Source organism: Uloborus diversus, chromosome 1, assembly GCF_026930045.1.
Source record: "Uloborus diversus isolate 005 chromosome 1, Udiv.v.3.1, whole genome shotgun sequence".
Lineage (NCBI taxonomy): Eukaryota > Metazoa > Arthropoda > Arachnida > Araneae > Uloboridae > Uloborus > Uloborus diversus.
In genome coordinates this window covers 88,955,489-88,976,772 of record NC_072731.1, presented here as the reverse complement: position 1 = coordinate 88,976,772, position 21,284 = coordinate 88,955,489, and the positions used below count along the sequence as shown (strand labels likewise).

Here is a 21,284-nt window from a genome sequence, read left to right as displayed (position 1 = left end):
GAGCATGTGTAACCCTAAAGTCACCCTCATTTTGTTAAACTATTGAGTCTATCTATGAAACATTATTGCTAGTTTGAACTATTTTGCAGTTTTAAAATATTATAACAATTATTTATAATTGTTATAATATTTTAAAACTGCAAAATAGTTCATCAGCAGTTATTATCAGCAACTTTAAAAGCAGTTATCAGCAGTTTAAAAAAATTATAAGTAATTTTTGTAACAAAATGATAAAATGATATCTTGGCCATTTTTTATGTAGGGAAACGCATTCCTCTTAAAACATAACTTTTTTTTATTCTGATGTACTCCTATATTTTTCAGGTATGCAGGAATTGGAACAGAATATTTTATTCAAAAAGAGTGTGGGAAACCTTTATTCTACATGATCGAACACTAACGCGAAGGAAATTCAACTATTACATGGGGGATCAATATGTGCTGGACCACTATAGGATGCAACTCTGCCTACACAAAGTATCGAGAGGCTTCAGGAAGATTATCATCAAACCGATGGAAAACTTTTTTAACCTGTACGAGTTCATGATGATTCTATCCTACTACTGCGAAAAATTCGAGCAGCTGCACTTAATCAGAACGCTTGATTTCACTTTCGGCTGTGAGTTTGCAGCTGAGAAGTCTCAGAACAGTGGCGTTGACGATAAGGTGTTTGGGACTGGAGGGAAACTTCTTGAAGCTTTGAAAAGGTTGATGAATGATTTGCCAGGACTTAAGCACATTTATCTTCAGGATTTGCTTTTAGAAAAGGTATGCATCATTTTTTTTAATATTATGTGCGGCACTAAGGAGCAAAGGGATGTGAGTGGACATTTTCAAGTTTTGAGTAAAACGCGTTGGGGCTCGGTTGGCTTTCATTGCATATTTTTTTCCTATATCATGCTGTATAGCAGCACCTATCAGAGCTATTAGTGCTATATCTTGCCCAAAGACAGTGAAGCGACTCTCCTATCATTTGTAATGGTTATCTCTAAATATTTTTTCTTGGTTTAACATTCCTTTGCTTCCAACTGCCTCATATGTTGAAATTTAGTTACGTAAAGCCTAATAATATTATAAAGTGAAGTTATAATGATATACCATTAAAAAATGTGCTATTAAGCAAAGTTTGGAATGTTAATTATATTTTGATCTACCTTAATTTCGCTATATTATTTAGTTTTGGAAAGTAAAATGCGTTTTTTTTAGTGGTTGTGCATCTTTTTGTCATGCGTTCAAATACTTGAAAGTAAAAGTTCCCAGCCTGATGGTCACATCCGGCTTGAGGAAAGCTTGCAATCTAAAAACGAAACATTATTTTATTTAATAATAAGCTTTCCTTTAAGCATATTGAAAGGAAACTAAGCCACATAAATCTCAAAAACTACCACCGAGAGCTTAGTTTTAAAAAAAAAAAAGGTGTGGGGGGGGGAATGGAGGATAGCGCTTATTAGACCATCTGAACTTAAATATCGGTCTATTATTGCCCTTGCCTCCATGTATTTGCACCGTGGATCACGAGTATAAAAAGCTGGAGATCCCAAGCTTTAAAGCCATATAAAGTAAAAAAGCAACCGTGTTTAGTTTATTTATGATTATTAATTAATAAAATACCATCTTCCATTAGTAGAATCATTCGACTGCTAATGACCACATTTGAAGATTACCATTCTAAATCTATTGGATTAGTCTTTACTCAGGATATGTCTTTATATCGTAAGAGCCGAACTGCCATTATCGAAACATTGAAATAGATGATTTTTTCCTTCTTTTTTTTTCAACTCAAAGCCTTTTTATTGAGTTTTCCTAACGCAATATCGTAGTCTACCATATTGCTTTTGACATCAGTCTGCAGTGTAAACTCAAAGTTTACTCAGAGTTGGAGATATATATTGATTTATAGATCGAAAGAATTAATGTTCTCTACATTGAAAGACATATAGATAATTTTTAGATTGCACCCAGTTGCATGATTTTTATGATCTGCCTATATATCTACTTCATACTTTTAACTATCATCCAGCACATCTTTTTTTATTTAAAAAATGTCATACTTACAGGAAGAAGCCATAAGCTTGTTGGACGATGTTGCTTACAATTGTTGCGAAACACTAAAATCACTCAGGATCATCAATTGCTGCAAGGATAAATATGCCATGCTTCATCCAGCCGTCTTCATAAACTTGCAAACTCTTACACTTTCCACCCAACATTTAAGTGAAGATCTCCTTTTATTACTTGGTGATATTCGTCTAGAAAACTTATACTTAGTGCAAACGTGCTTGACTCCTGCCGTTTCACCCATTCCTACCAAAGTATGGAGAGAATGTCACAAAAGTTCACCATTTCTCAGAGTTCATCATTTGCTGGAAGGTCCACAGAAATCTCCGGTAAGTTTGTGTTGTATTTTGAACTCAGAAGTATCTAAGCCTACTAATGTGTAACACTTCAAAACAGAGTAGTAAAATTATGAATATGTAGTTCACTTATAAGAAATACTTATTGCAGTTGCTGTGTTTAGAATAATCGGTATGATTCTGTTGTATTATATTTAAATCAATGGTGTTTAGTTATAAAAAGATCAAAATACTAGCGCATTTTCAATTGCATAGCATTATAATATTCGCAGATTTTATGTATTCGAAAAGATTTTGTGTATTCGTAAAGAATGGTAATGCAGGTTCTGTAGGGTTATTTTCAGCAAAAAAGAAAATAAAAGTTTAAAAACTGAGAAATATGTAAATTGCTTTTAACATTTCTTAGTCGTGAAACTTAAAAAAAAAAAAAATAAATAAAACGTATTTTGCAATACAGCTATTGATTTCAAATGCGCAAACAAGATGCCACGTTATTACTCAAGGCATGAAATATATTAAGTAAGTGAAAAAACCAAATACCACGTCATTTACAAGCATGATTTAAAATCAGTAAGGGCATAAAACGAATCGTGTAGAAAAAAGTGTTTAAATAGTATCCCCGCCGTTGAACTGCTCCACAATGCAAACAGGTTGTTAGTTTAAAGAAAATAGTAAAATGACGTTTTTTTTCAAAAAAAAAAAAAACATTAGAAATAAAATCACATCAGAAAGACAAAGGAAAAAAAGGAAAAACTACATAATATGGGGGAAAATATTCAAATTCTTTCCATTTAAGTCTTAATGGACAGAACGTATTTGCAAATAATACTTTGAATGATTAGTATATATATCATTAGTAAAAAAACAATCCTTTAATAGAAATAATGATTTAAAATGTAGGCAGAATGAAGATCATGAATACGGTTTACTTGAAAACGTATTTAAACGTTAGTGAGGAAAAGTTTTTATGATGTACTTAAAGCCTTATAATATATTACTTTAAATAAACTAAAACTTACATTGTACCTTATGCAACATTTTAAATACAGCAACTTTAACGTAAAATGTGTTGCGTAAAATGAGTTTCGGAAAATGTTAACATACTAGTAATTTGTTGATGAAACTACTTAAAAAGGATCAAATATAAATAGTTTAGAACATCACAAACCTTTAAATGCCATTTAACAAAAGCTGATGGCTCGATTAGCATATATATTATTTCACGGCAATAACAGTAAGAAAAAATCCCAATGAAATAATTACTACCTGGGAAACACAGGACTTTTAACAACAAGCATTAAACAAAGCAGAGGATAAAAGAAAATGGGTTTTCCCAAGCAATATCTAGCAAGATAAAACTCATAATCGCTTAAGGATATTAGAAACAAATATCCATTCCCTGTTCCATTTACAGATAATATAGCCTTCCGGAAATACTTTGGATCAAAATGGATTAACCATTTTCCGGCGTTAAATTAAATAAACAGCATATTGCTGAAATTCTTAACGAATTTATCCCTTTCATTGACCCAATTTCCCTTTCTCTCTCTGTGGCAATGAGCCATAAACTCCACGATTGTCCGCTCCTCCTCCCTCTCTCTGCCTCCCCTTTCTCGTAAAATCTCCACTTTTCTATTTTTAGCCATTAACACAAGCAGCCCTTGAAGTGATGACACTGTTTTGTATTGACTGCAGAAAATTTTCGATTTTGTAAATGTGCCAGACGTTACGTTTGAGTATCAAAAAATAAGTTTAATATCTGAGGAATTGAGAATTTTTAAGGAAGTTCCTCCGAATGAGAGAGTTTTCTTAAGACTTAAAGCCAAATAATTGCCTAGCGTTCGGCGAGACGCAATGGTATAAAAATGAGCTACGTTAAGCTGAAATATTTAGATTTGCACTTAAAGGATGGATGACTACTAATTAGTTGAATTTTTAGAGTAACAAAGTTCCTAGTGCGTATATGGAAGTCGTTAAGATTGTTGTTAACGACGCGTGCATTTCCTATTTTTTAAACTTTTCACAAAGAATTTAGAGTAAATTGCACATTAAAAAAAAAAAAAAAATCCGTGTCGATTTTGGCACTCGTGAAATGTATCATATATATATATATATATATATATATATATATATATATATATATATATATATATATATATATATATATATATATATATATATATATATATATATATATCGCATAGTTTTCCTCCGCTTAGGCGCGTAAAGTACTTTATAAAGTCTTGCAATAATGAAAAAATAAAACCTATTAAAAAAAAAGTAAAACAAAAAGTTAAAATTCATACATAATTATTTTTTTTTTAATTTTATTCTTTTTAAAAGTTATTAACCATTGGTACAATGCGCAGTCAAAAAAGGACATATATTAGGCACTAATATTGAAAACTGAAAATTGTGCCTATGAAAAAAAAAAAAAAAACCCAAGAGAACTGCAAGGGAATATTGAGTATCCATCCCACTGAATCTTTGTTTACATATTGCCAATGGTAATAAGACAATATATACTTATGCAAACGGATTTTTTTTATCAAGCTGCAACCCCAAAATGGAAACATTTGGTTGCGCTAGTGACTGACACGAAGTTGAAAACAGTTTCAATATTTTCAGAACTATGAAAGGTGCACATGTATCAATGTACTAACGCTGTAAAAACTTTTTTTTTTTTTTTTGAGGTAAGGATAAAAATAAAAATATATTCACACACAAAGCTAAAGTAGTTTTTTTAAAGGAATGTTTTTTTTTTCAAAGCCAAATAAGTGTTATTTCTCAGAGCAAGACTTTATAAGCACCCCGTATGTTACCATATCCGAAATCTAATTAATGTCGAGATTATCCGATGGATTTGGACATTGATAAAAGGAAGACATCGCCGGAAGTCAGAATACTTCCAGTGAAGGAGTCCTTCACTATAACATATTATAAGGTAAGTGCAGGTAATAAGGCCTACCTAAGGTAGATTTGAAATAAAATAAAAACTATGTATCTGAATCAACAAATTGTAACATTAATTAAACATACAGACCAATTACTACAAAAAACTAACAAAAAACACCAGTTTTGCAGAAAACAATCATGAAATAAAACATTTTTTAAAACCTTGTCATTAGAACTTATTATACTATGGTAGGATAATAAGGCCGAAGAACCTTAACACTCTTAACAAATAAAAATAAACTTTCAACGGTGATAATTGAGATCAGTTGTAATATATATGCATTAATCATGCTTTAAGTCTTCAAAATGTCAAAAAAATTATTTGTTTAACATCCGTCAGGGCACTCAAAATTATCTTTGTCATAGACTGTCACACCGACGCATTCCTTATGATACCACTTGCCGCATTTTAGATATAGTCTCATGTCAGTCATCTTATCCTCTCAGAAGTGTGTGACAGTACCAAATAGCATCGCTTTCTTTAGTATCATTTCCTTCATTGAGGGTTTCCGTCTTTTTTACTTTCTTTTCTTTCTTATTTCTTTCAAACAAGTCTTTGACGACTGGAGTTCCCTGATAATTAATGACTTATCTTCTAACAATTGGTGGATTTTTTCTCTCGTGTTGAAATGCTGTACTTTTAAATGGAGCGAGCCACACATTGTCTTTTTCATCGTCCGAACTAGAGCAACCGTAAACCATGTGGTAAAACCTTTCAGAAGGTCTGCTTGGAGCACTACTATAACACTGAAACAATTAGTAAATAGTCGTAACTACTTATAAACACCCATAATATATTGCGAAAGATTTAAAATAAGATGTAAAACTGACAAACATTGTTGCAAGAACAAAGGAGTCTAATAAGGCCAACGATCAAATTTGATATGCCTTATTAGCCGCTGACATCATGTACAAAGAAGTGCACAAAAGAACAATAATTGATGTATATATATATATATATATAATTCAAACATCAAATATCGATAGAAGCATTATCAACAAAAAACTGGAATGCAAAACTATATCTAAAAGAGTAATATTACAAAAATTATTTAACATTGAGTCGGACGATTTTTTTATTATTCGTGTTCCACAACCGCTTCGCGTAAACGAATCGTGTCGCACTCCTTGCAACAAGTGAGCAACATGTCGAGACCGGTATTAAGTGCCATCTGTAACTGTTAGCTACCTACTACTGCGTCCTTGAGTGGATATGAATATTCAAAATTGTACTTTTGTGTTTAGGCTTTATTAGCCGACAGGCATTAATGCACGCGCCTACCTCACTTATCTAACATTCTGACACATCCGCCTAAAGTGCAAGTGTAACTTGTCGTGTTTATTCATTGATTTCATCACCGCATATGAAACGTTGAAAAGCCTTGTGTTTTCGCTTCATATATAATAAAAATTATATTTTCAGACCAGCTATTATTATTTTTTACTAATTAATGTTTTCTTGTAGACTTAACTACTATGCCAAGTTTCACACCCAAAGGCTTCTGACAGAATTATTTGATGCAATATTCTTTTTAAAACTATAGATTTGAAAGTGGGCAAACATTTTAAGCAATTTAGTACCATTAATCAGCTTAACAAAATTTATATTTTATTATAATGAAATACACATAAAATAAATGAAAAAAAAAAAAAAAAAACATTGAAAATAATTTTGAGTATGAAACACCGTTTTACTTACAACATGTAAACTGTTCATATTATCCACTAGCTGTTTTTATATCTACTCGTATGCTTTTTGGTATTGTACCATAATATGTAATTTGGCGCGGTTACAAAATTTGCCAAATAAGAACTTCTTTTTCTTGGGAATAAAGTTTGGGCAGAAAAATTCTATCGTTGACTTTAGATAACTCAAAAATTTTGCTTTTGTCTTTTTAAGAAAATTTTAAAATTAGATTTTTATAGCACAATTTAAAGAGCCACCATGCTCCATTAACAGTTTTTAGAAAATAATTATTAGTTACTGTTAATATGGTTACCTTTGACACAATTTTAAATTTTATTAAACTTTTTACATTCATTCTCACTAGGTACAAAATTAAATGAATAACGTTTAAACAAAGCAAGTCGAGGAGCAGATTTAATTTTTCAAGAGAGTGAGAAACCCTTTCGCATAATAAGGCAATTTTTATCTCATAGCTCATTTTTTTCTTCACAAAAGGAAGATGAAGAACAAAATATCCTTTGTCTGAAGTATGTGTTTGAAGTTTCTGTACAAAAATAATGTATTGCCACGCTCTATTGAATTCAGTATATTAACTTATGGAATAATAAAATTACATTACTGCGACATCAGTAAGATATAAAAATCGTTATAGTTAAGAATAGTAATTAAAACTATAAAAAATAAAAAAGTACTGATTTCGCAAATATATTCTCTCATATGTGTTTTAGATTGCAAAAACCTGTTTAAATAGAAAAAGATGTGAACTCAGGAATTAAAAATGATCCGACAAAATTTCTAAGATGGTACCAAAAAAGATTTAAAATAGTCAGAAAACATTATTGATAGGGTAACACCCCCAATAATTGGCAGGTCACCAGTGATTGGCACTTCCAACAAAAATGTCTTAAAATAAGATTCTTATCTAATCTTTTAAAAGTAGAAGGCTATGTACCAACTGAATGTACATTTACTTTAAAGATTATAGCTTTAATTCGTGTTACTAAATGGCAGCAGTGCATAGGAAAGAGAAACAATTATGGCTTGTGTCAAACCAGCCACTTTTTGGTGCAAAATTTTCTTCTCTGACTTAAGGGAAGCATGCGCATCAATCCATTCTATTGTGACTTAAAATATATTTTAAATTTTCGTTGTCAAAAGTTTTGCTTAGTTGAAAGGTGTTACTTTGAGTGGGTAGAAATATATTTTTTGTCCCTTTTTGGATTTTTGAAATAATGATGGATGCCATTTAGTGGTGCATCGGTTTTGCTAGTCTCCAGTAATTGGCACATGTGCCTATGAACATTAATGTGTTGTGCAACAATTTTGATTTCTGATACTTTTGCAGCAATTATATTATGTGGGATTTACTATTGGTTTGAATTCTAGAGAATGCACTGTAAAACTTTTAAGAGAAACGATAAAAAAACAAATATTTTTGGCCAAAAGTCAGATATTGCGACTGTAGAGAATCAGTTCATTTTTATGGTCGTTTAGAATCATCGTGTCAATGTTTCTTTTTCTGTGGAAATAGCTTAAATTCGTAAAATCGAAACTGCATACCAACTAATGAAACAGCAATAATCTCCATATTGTTTTCCATGCAACTTTCTAAATTTATTTTTATTTCTCTAAAATACTTTTTCAACGTCAAGATGTGTTGTTTAACATTAATTTATGTACAATTACTTACTTTAAATTTACATGAATTATGTTCCTTGTGATGATTAAATTTGTTTGCAATCTAAAAGTCATTTCCAGTCATAAAGTCATTTTCCAGTTCTATTAACATGGACCACTTACTGGATCACAAAATACATACACTGGGGTATCAAGTGTCAATTACTGTTGATTTTTGTAACTTTCAATACATATATTTTTTCTGAAAATATAAATTTAAATATTTTTGCTTTTAGTGAACTAAATAGATGCACAGATGTGCATTCTTTGATACAAAAATATTTGCAAGTAAATATTTTTCTGCTAAGTAATGAAAACAGATGTAAGTTTAAAGGACAAACTATTAAAGTGCCAACTGCTGGGGTAGTTACCCTATTGACGATTAAAAAAAAAGCTTAATGAATAAAGCAATGGGAAATAAATAACCTCCACCCTAATCTGAACTTTGGGGTTCTAGAACAAGCGAAATCAATTTCTATCTTTGAAAACAATGATATAAAAATGTTCCAAAAACCAAAATTACATATATTATTTTACCCTAATTGGTTGCTTGCAAGTGTTTTGACCAAAGTTTTTTCACTTTCAAAGACTGAAACTTTTGTCGAGCGTCGTGAAATCTAAAAGCATGCATATTTTCGCATTCGGTGTTCTACCCAAAACATGTACCGTAAACCGGGGTGACATTGTCCAGTTTTCAACTTTAGAGGCAATTTTTTATATTTGCTGCAAGAATATTGGAATATTGAAAATTTTGTGGTTTGAGGGAAAAGGAATAGAGATTGCTAGTTCATTTCGTTTTTGACTTACTCGATATCTTCTTAAAAAAATGAAAACTGGGGTGAGCAAAGTCAACGTGCTAAAAAGGTGACTTTGCCTTCTTATACTTTTCTTAGGAAACCACCTTCAAATATTTTGTTGACCTGTGTCAAGTGTTGATCAGGGGTGAATAAAACCACGATGTCTATCAGTAAAAACATTTATTGAAAAAAAGAATGCAGGAAATGAACAGAAACATCGAAATGTACAGGAAAATGGGGGGAAAACTCCATTCTGTTTCATACACTAAAAATCAAGGTAGTTGCTCATCAACAATAGTATAAACAAAGATTAGAGAGAATCTAATATTTAGAACTATTTAGAATTCCATATAAATAAATAAATATATATATTCAGAGTACCTTTTAGAAGTCTTCATACAGCTTTCAAGATGCTTCACTCCGCGTCAAAAATTTATTAATGTGGAACCCAGGTCATTACTGACATCAGTTTCATGGTAGTTTAAGGTGTTTTCGGGTGGAACGATAGGCAAGGATTCATACTGATGATCGAAATAACAAGATATAAATTCAGGACCTCAACTCGGGTCTTCATAGGGATATATTTTGAAATTTAATTTCTGAGAGCTCCTTTTTAGGACGGTTCAAAAATGAACTTAAATCAAACTTCCTCAGAAAGATTGGTGTTGCCCTTCACACACACTGCGCCAGCTCGAGACAAGTAATTTTTAGCAATGAGCCGTATATTCATTTATGAAAGCGACATGTCCTAATCAGCGCACACAATATATTTTTTGATTATTTCGCTTTCCTCTGGCACTGATAGGCATATTTTTCCCTGAGATTGTTTAATGTTTTAACATTGAGGTTTTTTAAAGTTATTCGGAGAATCTTATGCTTTTCAGCCAAATAGACAACTGTACCAAATCGGCAACCTCTGGTCAACACCATAAGAAATTGCCTTGTCGAGCCCAGCATTCGTTTATAAGACATATTGGTGGTGCCCCAGTTTCCCTTAAAATGTGCGTGTCATTTCCCTAAGATTGTTTGATACAAGTAATAATACAGACATATATTAATAGTAATCATTATTCAATCTTAAATTTTCAAGTAAGCATCCATTTTTTGTACAGATAAAATTGGCAAAGTGACCCCAAATTTCTTATAAAAGCCGGGGTGAAATTGCCCACAAGGATTATACCTAGTGTGTATGGTTTTGAAAAAAAAAATGAAAATGCTATTTCTTCCTTGTTATAAGAGCAACATGAAAATATTCAGGCGGTACTTACTGACTCAACACGTGGACAGTGCAGATGTAATTCGGAGCACTCTAAACTTCCTTGTATTGCTTTACAGACAACGAAACAACTTGTTTGACTGAAAACTTATAAATAATCATTCTGTCCCTTTCTCAAGCATTCTACACAAAGCAGAGATGATATTGCGTCATCCCAGAGGGCAAAGTCACCCCGTTTTACGGTATTTGCTATTTTATTTTGTTCAAATTATGCTTTTTTAGAGTTTAAGTCAAAGTAAATATAGCGATTACAAACGGCTACAACTATTTAATTTAAAAAAAAAAAAGATCCGTAAGATTTTCACAGAATATAGATTAACGACAAGGTGTTTGTGTTTTCCTTGTTGAACACAATAAAGAACAAAAGTATGCATTTGTAATGCGCTTGCATCGGTTACTAAACAAATGCTTCAGATTGTAGGGGACGGTGACCCAAAGCGGGTAGGTTGCCCAAAATGGGTAGAACTTCAAATGCCCCCCCCCCGTCCCCATGATGTGTAAGCGGCAATGCACACGTATGTCGGTATAGATGAACACCCCGGAGTTTTCATCAGTCCCCGCGAAGCAGCAGTAAAGCGGCACATCGGACCAGGCTTAAAATAAAAAAAAAAATGAAACATTTCTGAAAAAAAAAAAGTTTTGTAACTTGTGATTAGTCGAAGACTAACTTAATTTTTTGATTATAAGTAACATTACGTTATTCTGACACCATCCACCTACAAAGTACGATAGTCAATTCGTTTGTTTCTTTTTAAATTTAAGGTTATGATTATTGAATCAAAAAACGTGCCTTTGGCAAAGCGGGTCGGGCAAAGTGGGTATAGGATTTAATCGTATATTTATTTATAATTTCTTGGCTCGTGTGCTGACTTAAATTTTCTATTTCAAAAGGATAAGTATAACTTTAAAAAGTTAGTTTTTAGGATGGCAATTAATTAGTCTATTAATTTAGTCAGTTATTTTTTCATGCTTTATAAACAAATGTGCTGACTTTAAACTGGATAGGTAAAACTGTTTTACATTTTTTTATATTATGGCTGGTAGCTAGTCAACTATTTTAATCATTTATAACTTCATATTTGATTGGAAAATCGTCGCCTCAGAGCAACAATAAGACAACAAATCCCAGTAATAACACTAAGATATCTTACTGTTGCTCTAAGGCAACGAAATGTACCATACCATAATTCGTTAAGCTTACCCACTTTGGGTTCCCTGGTAGCGCAAAGCGGGTTTTTCAAATGTTTGTAAAAATTGATAATAAATAAATATTAAGTCTGAAATAATACAAAAATAACTTTTTATTTTGAAGTTCAAGAGAACCCAGCTAGGAAATAAAACCGAAATTGTTGAGATAAAAATCCAAAAACTACAATTTTCGAGCGTTCTTCGAAAACTTACCCTCTTGGGGCCACCCTCCCTTATGTCGTCAAATGGTCTATTGTTTGGATGTTGTCCGTGTAAAAAAGTTATAGCTGTTTGCAATCGCTATATTTATTTCGACTTTATATCTTCATTTTTAGCTTAAAAGTGTGTGTATTATTTCCTACTATATATCACTGATGAAATCATTTTATTGCGAAGGTCGTTTGGCAAGAAGGTGCAGCTGTGCGCTCCGTAGTCTTCGACTGTCCGGAAAATGAAACATCCATTCCTTCCATATTCACTGCCACGAATCTGTACAGCAACACGCTGGAAGTGTTGGCATTTTTGGGGCTGCCTCAACATTCGCTGCAAGATAACTTCGAAGACAGAGCCGACACTGCCTTGGTAAGATCCTCGCCTGCGTATTTATTCATTTTAAAGGAACCGGGAAAGTCCTATCTCCGTCACATTTGGTATTTAAAATGCAGCTGATTATTGGTTGCTCATCATTTACACAGATTCATTGACTATGCCCTATTTTTACCAAGCTGTTAATTTAAACGAGTCTGCGGATTGACTCCATGTCGTTAGCAGACCTAGTGCACATCCCAGGAACCGAGTAAAGTGTGACCTTGAAAATATTTTCCTCTCTTTGGGAAGTTCGGTAAAAAAATTTTAAAAAAAGAAAAAAGAAAAAAAGGGAAAAAAAAGAAAAAAAGAACGTGTTATTGGTGCGGATTTGAGTTGTAATTTATTTTGTATAATTACTACAAAAGTAACCCAATTCAACTCAGAGCCAACTATCCTTCCCTTTTACCCCGAAAGGAGATAATTATTGTCATACCTCAACATATCAGAACCACACTATAAGTGCTACATCCGCCATGCCAGCGTTACTCGATCTAAATTAACTAATTGGCTATTGTATATATAAGGATGTATATTTATATTTTTACTTTATTTGTTAGTATACAACACCGTTCGAAAGAGTACAATTTGGAGTAACTTTGAGACGAATTTGAAAGTAAACCGTAGAAAATCATCTCAGTTTCATGTTGAATCTGCCTAAATATAAACACATTTGAGGCAGTGAGAAGCAAAGGGGTGTAGGTGGTAAAAATTTGGAGATAGCCATTACAAATGGTAGGTCTAACTCTCCTCTGTCTTCGGGCAAAAGATAGTACTTTTTGCCCCGGTAGGTGCTGCTGCACAGCATTATTTAGAAAAAAAATCAATAAAAGCCTACCTATAGGAAGTTATCTTCAAACCCCTTTTACTCAAAACGTAAAAATGTACACTTACATCCCTTTGCTTCTTGCTGCCTCATTTGTTCGCTCATGTTTGAGAACCATTAAGTAGTTAAACTACATTTTAAATTAAATTATAACTCGAAGAATTATTTATCCTTTGCTGACATTTGCTGCTATAAAATTTCATTTTATATGATATTTATGGTATTTCTTTTATTGGTTTCGTAAATGAACTATACATTGTTTTTATCACATTTGTTTTTGTCTGTACAAATGTTTTAAGTAGACATCTCTCATAATAAAAATGAATCAATTTTTTTTTCAATTGGTATGCATGGTTCTTTTTTTTCAAAGCATTTTATTGATATGCATGTATGCATTATTATATTTTCAATACGAATTCATGCTTTTCGCAAAGTTTAACTCCATTTTTTTTTGCTTTATAATAAGAGTATAACGAACAGCAAATTATTCCTTATACTAAATATGCACTAAAAATACCCGAGTGCATGCGTACTTACGTACTTAAAAGGAAAAACTAGATTTAAAATTAATATATATATATATATATATATATATATATAATTGAGTAAAAAAACGTGCTCAAAAAATAACTGCATTTGAAATGAAAATAAGAAATATTCAATGAAGTATGCATTAAAGTGTTAAAAACCATTCAAGACTTCGAAAATACAAATGGTATGCATACAAAAAAACTTTTTTGTATGTGTTTGTGAATATTTCCACAAACACATACAAAAAAGTTTTTTTTATTAATGGTTTGCATGAAATTGGAGTACATTTTTTTTTCTCAAAGGTCATTCGCAAGTTCAGGCTAGGAGAAAAAACGGGAAAAAATGTTGACATTTTCTAGCGAAACTCAACTGGAAAAGATTTAACTTTTTTGATGTTATTATCATTTTTTTTTTTAAAGTCACAAGGCTGAAGCCAAGGTTTCCGGCTATATCTGCTGCTGCCAGAATCTATTTTCGTCTTTCTTTCCTAAGCGCAAGCGAGAAAAAAAAACCCTCGTAATTCATATTTTGTTCTTTAAGGGTTACTCCTCTATTTACTGTTTTGTTCTTTAATTTTTTAAGTGTTATTAAAAAAAATAATTTTCAAAGTTACTAATACCATATGATATTAACATAAACGTAAACAAAATATGAGCATGTATTGCAATTTCAAGTATGCTTTATGAAATATTAAATAATACAATTTCTGACTTAGAAATAAGCAGATTTTCTGCAGTAACTAGGTCCAAAAATAAATTTTTACATGCGTTTTCGTATGCGTTTCGTGAGAACTTTGGTTGGGTTGAACATTATATTATATCATTTATTATGAAATTATATCACTTATTCAATGCTCTCTATTCAACTAAAACTATGTACAGAAAATAAATAAGGATACAACTTCAACAATTATGTTTCTAAAATACAATATTACTGCACAACACTGCAATTAAAACAAGTAACTATTAAGTTGTTAATTTTATGTAGGTAGAAAGATAGATACTTTTAAACATAGTGTCATTTAAATCAAACTCTTTGCTCTGTGCTTATGAAAAATTGCGAATATCTGCAGTTACTTTAAGTAAAAACAAGCATAAATACGCGTGCGTGAAAAAAAAATTGATGAGTATTTTCTTTTTTGTCATCAAAGTGCGAGTATATTCAAACAGTAAAATAAATGGGAAGATTACTTACGTACTTAAATCCAAAAAAATAATCATTTCGGGGACTTGAATTCGAAAATGAGAGGCAAAGTCTAATATTTAAAGTAATCTTCCTTTTCTAATATGAAGAAGGTGAAGGTTTGTTTGAAAATCACAGTACATAAAGAAATAACATCGTGTTTTATAACAAACTTTCGTTGAAACATTATTTTTATTTTAGGAGTAAATTTTTATCTAGAAAGAAAAAATAATCATAACCGCAAAATTCAAGGTAATAAAATTTACTATCTTTTGTGAATATGTACTCTAAGCAAATGAAAATTCTCTCTTAAATCACACCCCTGCAAAAAGGTTTAACCAATTTAATTGCATTAAGACGAAGCAATAAACCTGAATCTTGGATAGTTAAGAGTTCTTTTTTACCCGACTGCGCGTGCGCGACGCAAAGGAGAGTAATGTGTTTATCAGTCTATGTATGTATGTCCGTTTCTAAGTGGCGTTCTAAAGGCTAAACGCCTTGGCCAATTTTGGTAATTCTTACGTCAATCGATTTGTCTTAACCTTGAGAGTGTCGCTAAATACATGACAGTAATCAAAATTCACCATATCAACAACCACTTGACAAAATATGGCAGTTCGGGATCAGCGCATTGGTGTTGCACACTTTTGTCGCACGCTACCTGCGTGCGACAAATGCAGGTAGTTTTCGCTGCCTGATTTATTTTTACTAAGTCTACTAATTGGGATCTTAGTGGCCGAGTGGTCTAAGCGATTCCTTCTCCCACTTGATTCGGTGGGTCAAGACACTCTCGCTCCGGATACTTTCCACTCTTTCTGATGTGAATTCTTTCATGTGTTCTTTATATGTATTCTGTACTGTAATAAAAAGTATATTATGCGTAACGAAGGCAAGACACTCAGATTGTAGTCCTCATCAAAATAAACCCGCGCAATAAGCACCAAAAGAAAGAAAGTCTAATAATTCGATTTTCATCCCTAACATGTTGCATTTGTTTTGGCCTTGATTCAAGGGAATGAGTTTCACAACATGAACTTTCTCGATAGGCTTTTTTAGTTTTGCGAGAAAGATTTGACTGACGGGGGGGGGGGGGGGACGTTTCCGATTTCGCGTCATCATGAGTTATACAGGCTGTTTATATAGCTGTTCTGTGGTTGACTTAAGTTCGCGCATTTTTGCCGAAGGCCAAGCACATGTAGCTTTAAGCGGAGTTAGGTCCCTAGAGGGACTAATTATCAGTAGTTTAGACCACCGCAAGTTACTTAATAGACCTCACGATACAAACAAACTCTCTCAATGAAATGACAAGATTACGAAATGTACCGTATCATAATCATAATAACTAAGTCAATGAAAATTAACTAAAAAGTGTCAAATAAAAATTTATTAAATAGAAACATAAAACCCAATTGCGTAAAAAACCAAAAAAAAAAGTAAAAAGAAAAATGTATAAGTCCAGTAGTTTAGAATGTTATTAAGTACTACTGAATAACTACAACGTTGGAATAGTTTTCTAACCGTACACAGATAAGACAAATTATAAATTCAAAAGCAGAATAAATGGATCAACAGTAGGGGCCTATTCAAATTTTACGGGTTTCTTTGAATCAGAAAGGAATGGGCCTCGACTGTTGATCCTTCTATTCTATCTGCTTTTAAATTTATGATTTGTCTTATCTGTGTACGGTTAGAAATCTATTTCAATAGCGTAGTTATTCAGTAGTACTTAACAACATTCTAAACTACTGGGCTTATACATTTTTCATTTTCATTTTTTTTGTTTTTGTTTTTTTACGCAGTCGGGTTTTTTGTTTTTATTTTATAAATTTTTTAACGATTGGCTGGTACCTAAAGTCATTTTACAATGGTTGTGAACAATCATCAACTTAAGTTTTTCTTGTAATAGATGCTGCCAGCCCCGCTTAATTGAATAGCGGATGATTAAGTAATTTTAAGTGAAAAGGCACTTTGTAACCATGTATCATGGTTCATCAAACATTTTTCTCGTACAATCGAATACGTTTACTAAAAATAATTATTACTGCAAATAATTGCCACTGTACAAATATTTTTTGCTAAAAAGTGTTTTAAAAAATTAAAAAAAAAAAAAAACATTAAACAGTATTTAAAAAAAAAGCGAGAGCTTATTTATTTATTTTTTATTCATTTATTTAATTTTTTGTAAAATATTACGACACATAGTAGAGCGTTCCATTGAGGTTGTGGGGGTAATATTTCTCTAAGAAAACATGAGAGCAAAAATGAAGTGCCTTGACAAGGGAATAATAGGCACTTTGAAAATATAAACGGAAAATATATAATAATTTTCTTTGTTTTGAGAAAATATATACAAAAATGTCTCGGAAAATAAAACAATTCTCTAATTATCGAATTCTTGCAATGTAGAAAAAGTGACGCCAAAACAAACAAACACAAATTTAAAAAAATATCTTTACTAATAATAAAGCTGAAAGTCTCTCTGTCTGGATGTCCGGAGGATGTCTGGATGTCTCTAGGATGTCTGGATTTCTGTGACGCGCATAGTGCCTAGACCGTTCGACCGATTTTCATGAAATCTGGCACAACGCTAGTTTGTAGCATGGGGGTGTGCATCTCGAAGCGATTTTTCGAAAATTCAATATGGCTATTTTTCTATTCCAATTTTAAGAACAAAATTATCATAAGATGCACGAGTAAATTACGAAATTATCATAACGTGGAACCGTAACATGGGTACAAGCCAATTTTCGAGAAAATTCACCATATATTATTTGTAAATATACAGGCGAACCAAAAGACCATTTGATTTTTCTATTACGGGCAAAGCCGTGCGGATACCACTAGTAATAAATAAAATTCATTACTACTTTTTTTTTAAATTTTCGGATGTACTTAGAATAATATCATATCCTTGTTTATATTGAGCTTACTTCAAAAACTTTTTACCACTATCATTACTTATTTTGATTAAGTAACTACTGATTTAGTATCATATTTTTAGACAAGTGTTATTAATTTGGAAAAGTAAAGAACATTTAACCGCATAACAGAATATTATACGTTGAAATCGACGCTATTCGTTTATATTTGTTTTTTTTTCCCCTTCCTTTCAGATGTGGTCTTCCCGTCATTGTCTTTATTTGGACACTCTCGTTGTGAGGGACATCATATCAACTGGAACTGTTCTTCTTATTGCTCACCAAGCGAAGAATTTGCGTCGATTGATAGTGAGAAAAAGAGCCCTCCTGAGAAAGTGCGAATGGCCATACAACCCAGAGTGGTCTGATTTTTTTTATCAGTGGTTGAGAAAGAACTTCGATTCATATGAAAGGACTGCTGAGGAAGTTACTAAGCTGTTGGGACATAAGTGGACAGCACTTACAGATGAAGAATTCCAAAAATTTAAGTTATGAGTCATAATTTTATTCAATAAAGTCAGATAACCTTAACGACCTTATTTAAGGCCGTTATAAAATAAGACCTTATTTAAGGCTTAGGGGCCTTTATAAATGACATTAAACAAATAAATAGTAACTTATTTAATAGTCATAATTTCTTAAAATAAATAAATTTAAGAAAAAACAGTGTTTCCTTGCATCAAAACACTATTTTCTATAATTATAAGCGACATTTTTAAAATTTAGTTTGAAAACAAAAGAGGCTGTTATTTTTTCTTAATGGTTACTATCCTTTGCTAACTATCATTTAAGACAACTGGGCGGCTTTCAGTACGCGTTTTATATACAGCAGACAAGAATTCGCTCAAAATTTACGAATAAAGTGTGTACTAAATGCATTGTATGTTAATTAAAAAAAATATATCATACTTGAAAAAATCGACTTCTGTACGTTTTCGTAAAACATACTATTTTTACATTACAAAATATCATTTTTCTGATTTGTCTAAATGCTTAAATGAACTTTGTGTTCAAAATGCTGGGAACGTGGGTCTCTGCTAAAATAGTTGAATTCCTAAAGTTTATTTTTAATATGCTTTTAAAACTTTAAATAAAATGAAACAAATGTCCATACATTTGCAAAATAAGATAAATCCTGAAACATTATGTAATTTTAATGTGATGAATCTTCTCTTAATTTTTTGATAACAAGAAACTAATTGGAAATATTTCGCATAACATTTTTATATTTTATTTTTCTTGTTTATCCATTAGTGACTTAGAGCATAATTCCTCATTACATAAAGTACTGATCTAAAAAAAAAAAAAAAATCTAGAAACTTTTTTTTTTTTTTGCAGTTAGTTCTTTTTTTTTTGGTTAAGTCAAGTACTGAACGTAATAAGGCACTTAATGTAAATTCGTAAGCATGCATACATGAACAGAAATATTTTCTCTGAATGAAATGTGATAAATGCAACGATATTAAACGAAAAACGGCTCTAAAAACTGAATTAATATTATTAAATTATACTGCATACAGTCAGAGTCAAAGCAAAGCATTTTTTTCGGAAGACTTTTATGTAACAGTTCTTAATAATGCACCAAAATGCTTGAATGATGGGGAAGGGGGTGCTGCGTTAAAGGAATTAACATGAGCAACTAAAAACTGACGTATGAATTATTGTTGGAAGAAGTGATATGTGCAATATTGAATGATCTACGTCTTTTTAATAACTCAAATGAATAGGTGCGTATGTGCTTCTATAAACGCATTAAAAGCTTTCTTTTAAAATTGTTCAAAAACTTTATCATTTTTTTTAAGCCACTAAGAACGACAGTGTTTCCATTCAAGTTTTGCCATCAACGATGCAGAGAAATGTTTCCTCCCCAAGGTATTAAAAATAAACATAATTTTAATTAGTTTGAAAGATATATTGCAAGAGATATAGCAGTACTTCAGATACTTCTCAACGAAATATCTACCGGAATCTTAGCCTTTGTGCAGTGGGCTATGATTTTGTAGTTCAATATCATAGAAAGCTGTTGCCTAGGAATGGCGCCACAACGTCACAATTTTCCTCGCGCATGTGGCAACATTCCTGAAACATTTGCTGTAGAAGTGTCACCACAACGTGTTTGACCATCTACTGTAGTTCCGATCATTCGACCTCTACCTGTTCTTGCAACAAATTTCTACAAGGACACCACTTTCATACTTATAAGAAGTCGTGCTGGTTTATAAAAATATATCAAGCGTAAATTCCAGTAAGTCTTATGCGTTAAAACTTTTACTACAATTCTCTGGTGGTGATTATGTTTTTGCTGGCAACGGGAAATTTACTGTTCGAATCACTCTTCTTCACTGGGTGATAAAGTGAGAAATGATCGACGAAATGTACAGTTCTATGAATTGTATGGTGTTTCTTTGTTGTTTTTTCCTCCATCAGAATTATTTTACCTGCATGTTAAGCCTATTTTCCATTCCTTGTTCTCCATTTTAGTGAGATCTGTTTTCGTAATGATTGGTATACTTTGTATTGTTTTTTGACCCTTGTTATGACTGGAAGATAATTACTTTGTAATTTGTTACTTAATTTGTTACTGTTGATTAAAGTTAGTGTATAGTTTTAACTTGATAGCTTTTTTTTTTTCTTTTCAATTCAACATCTTCCTTTACTACTTACTAAATAAATCGATTAGAAAATCATAAATATAAAAGGTGAGCACAAATAATAAGCCCGATTTTGATATTCATTTTCAAAACTACTGCATATATTGCAATAAGATAAGCCAGAAGAATTTAAAGACAGACGTAGCTTCGTGCTGTAAAGTTTTCCTTTGCACCAATAATCAATCCATTCTGTAGCATAGACACGTTACGAATTCGGGCATTCCCACGACGCACAGTATGGCGAAAACGCCAAAAAGCGCTTATTAATGGGTTTTTTCCTATACTAAAGCAATTGAGAATTAAAATAACTGGAATTTTAGAGCCCTTCGTCTACTACAAAACTGAAGGGAGCCTTTAGAAAATTTAAGAAGCATGAGTGCGGGAATTTACAAAAATTGCTTTTAAGCAGTCTATATATTTTTTTTTCTTATTAAAGGCGGGTATATTTAATTTCTCTCGTGTTCAACGATAGTAATAGGACGAAAAAAAATGAGTAAACGAATTATCAAATCGAAAATCGGTTTTGATCAGCACCAAAAACTTCGGAATTCAAAGTTATTTTTTTTTCAAAACACTCTACAAAAAAATGTCCTCTTATGTCATCTTAGAAATAAATATTAATGAGTCATGTCCTCTTAGAAATTAATATTAATGAGT

The 21,284-nt window shown here is 31.8% G+C and overlaps 1 protein-coding gene across 1 annotated transcript in view; it reads left to right on the top strand.

The window, feature by feature from the left end:
• LOC129230145 (uncharacterized) overlaps positions 1-20,587 on the top strand; it is a 22,100-nt gene extending 1,513 nt beyond the window's left edge. Inside the window, exons 2-5 of the mRNA XM_054864576.1 lie at positions 325-768; positions 2,058-2,387; positions 12,331-12,516; positions 18,172-20,587. Of these exons, the coding sequence (XP_054720551.1) occupies positions 325-768; positions 2,058-2,387; positions 12,331-12,516; positions 18,172-18,471 (1,260 nt within the window). The 3' untranslated portion in view covers positions 18,472-20,587. The remainder of the gene's footprint in view (positions 1-324; positions 769-2,057; positions 2,388-12,330; positions 12,517-18,171) is intronic.
• The last annotated feature ends 697 nt before the right edge of the window (positions 20,588-21,284 follow it).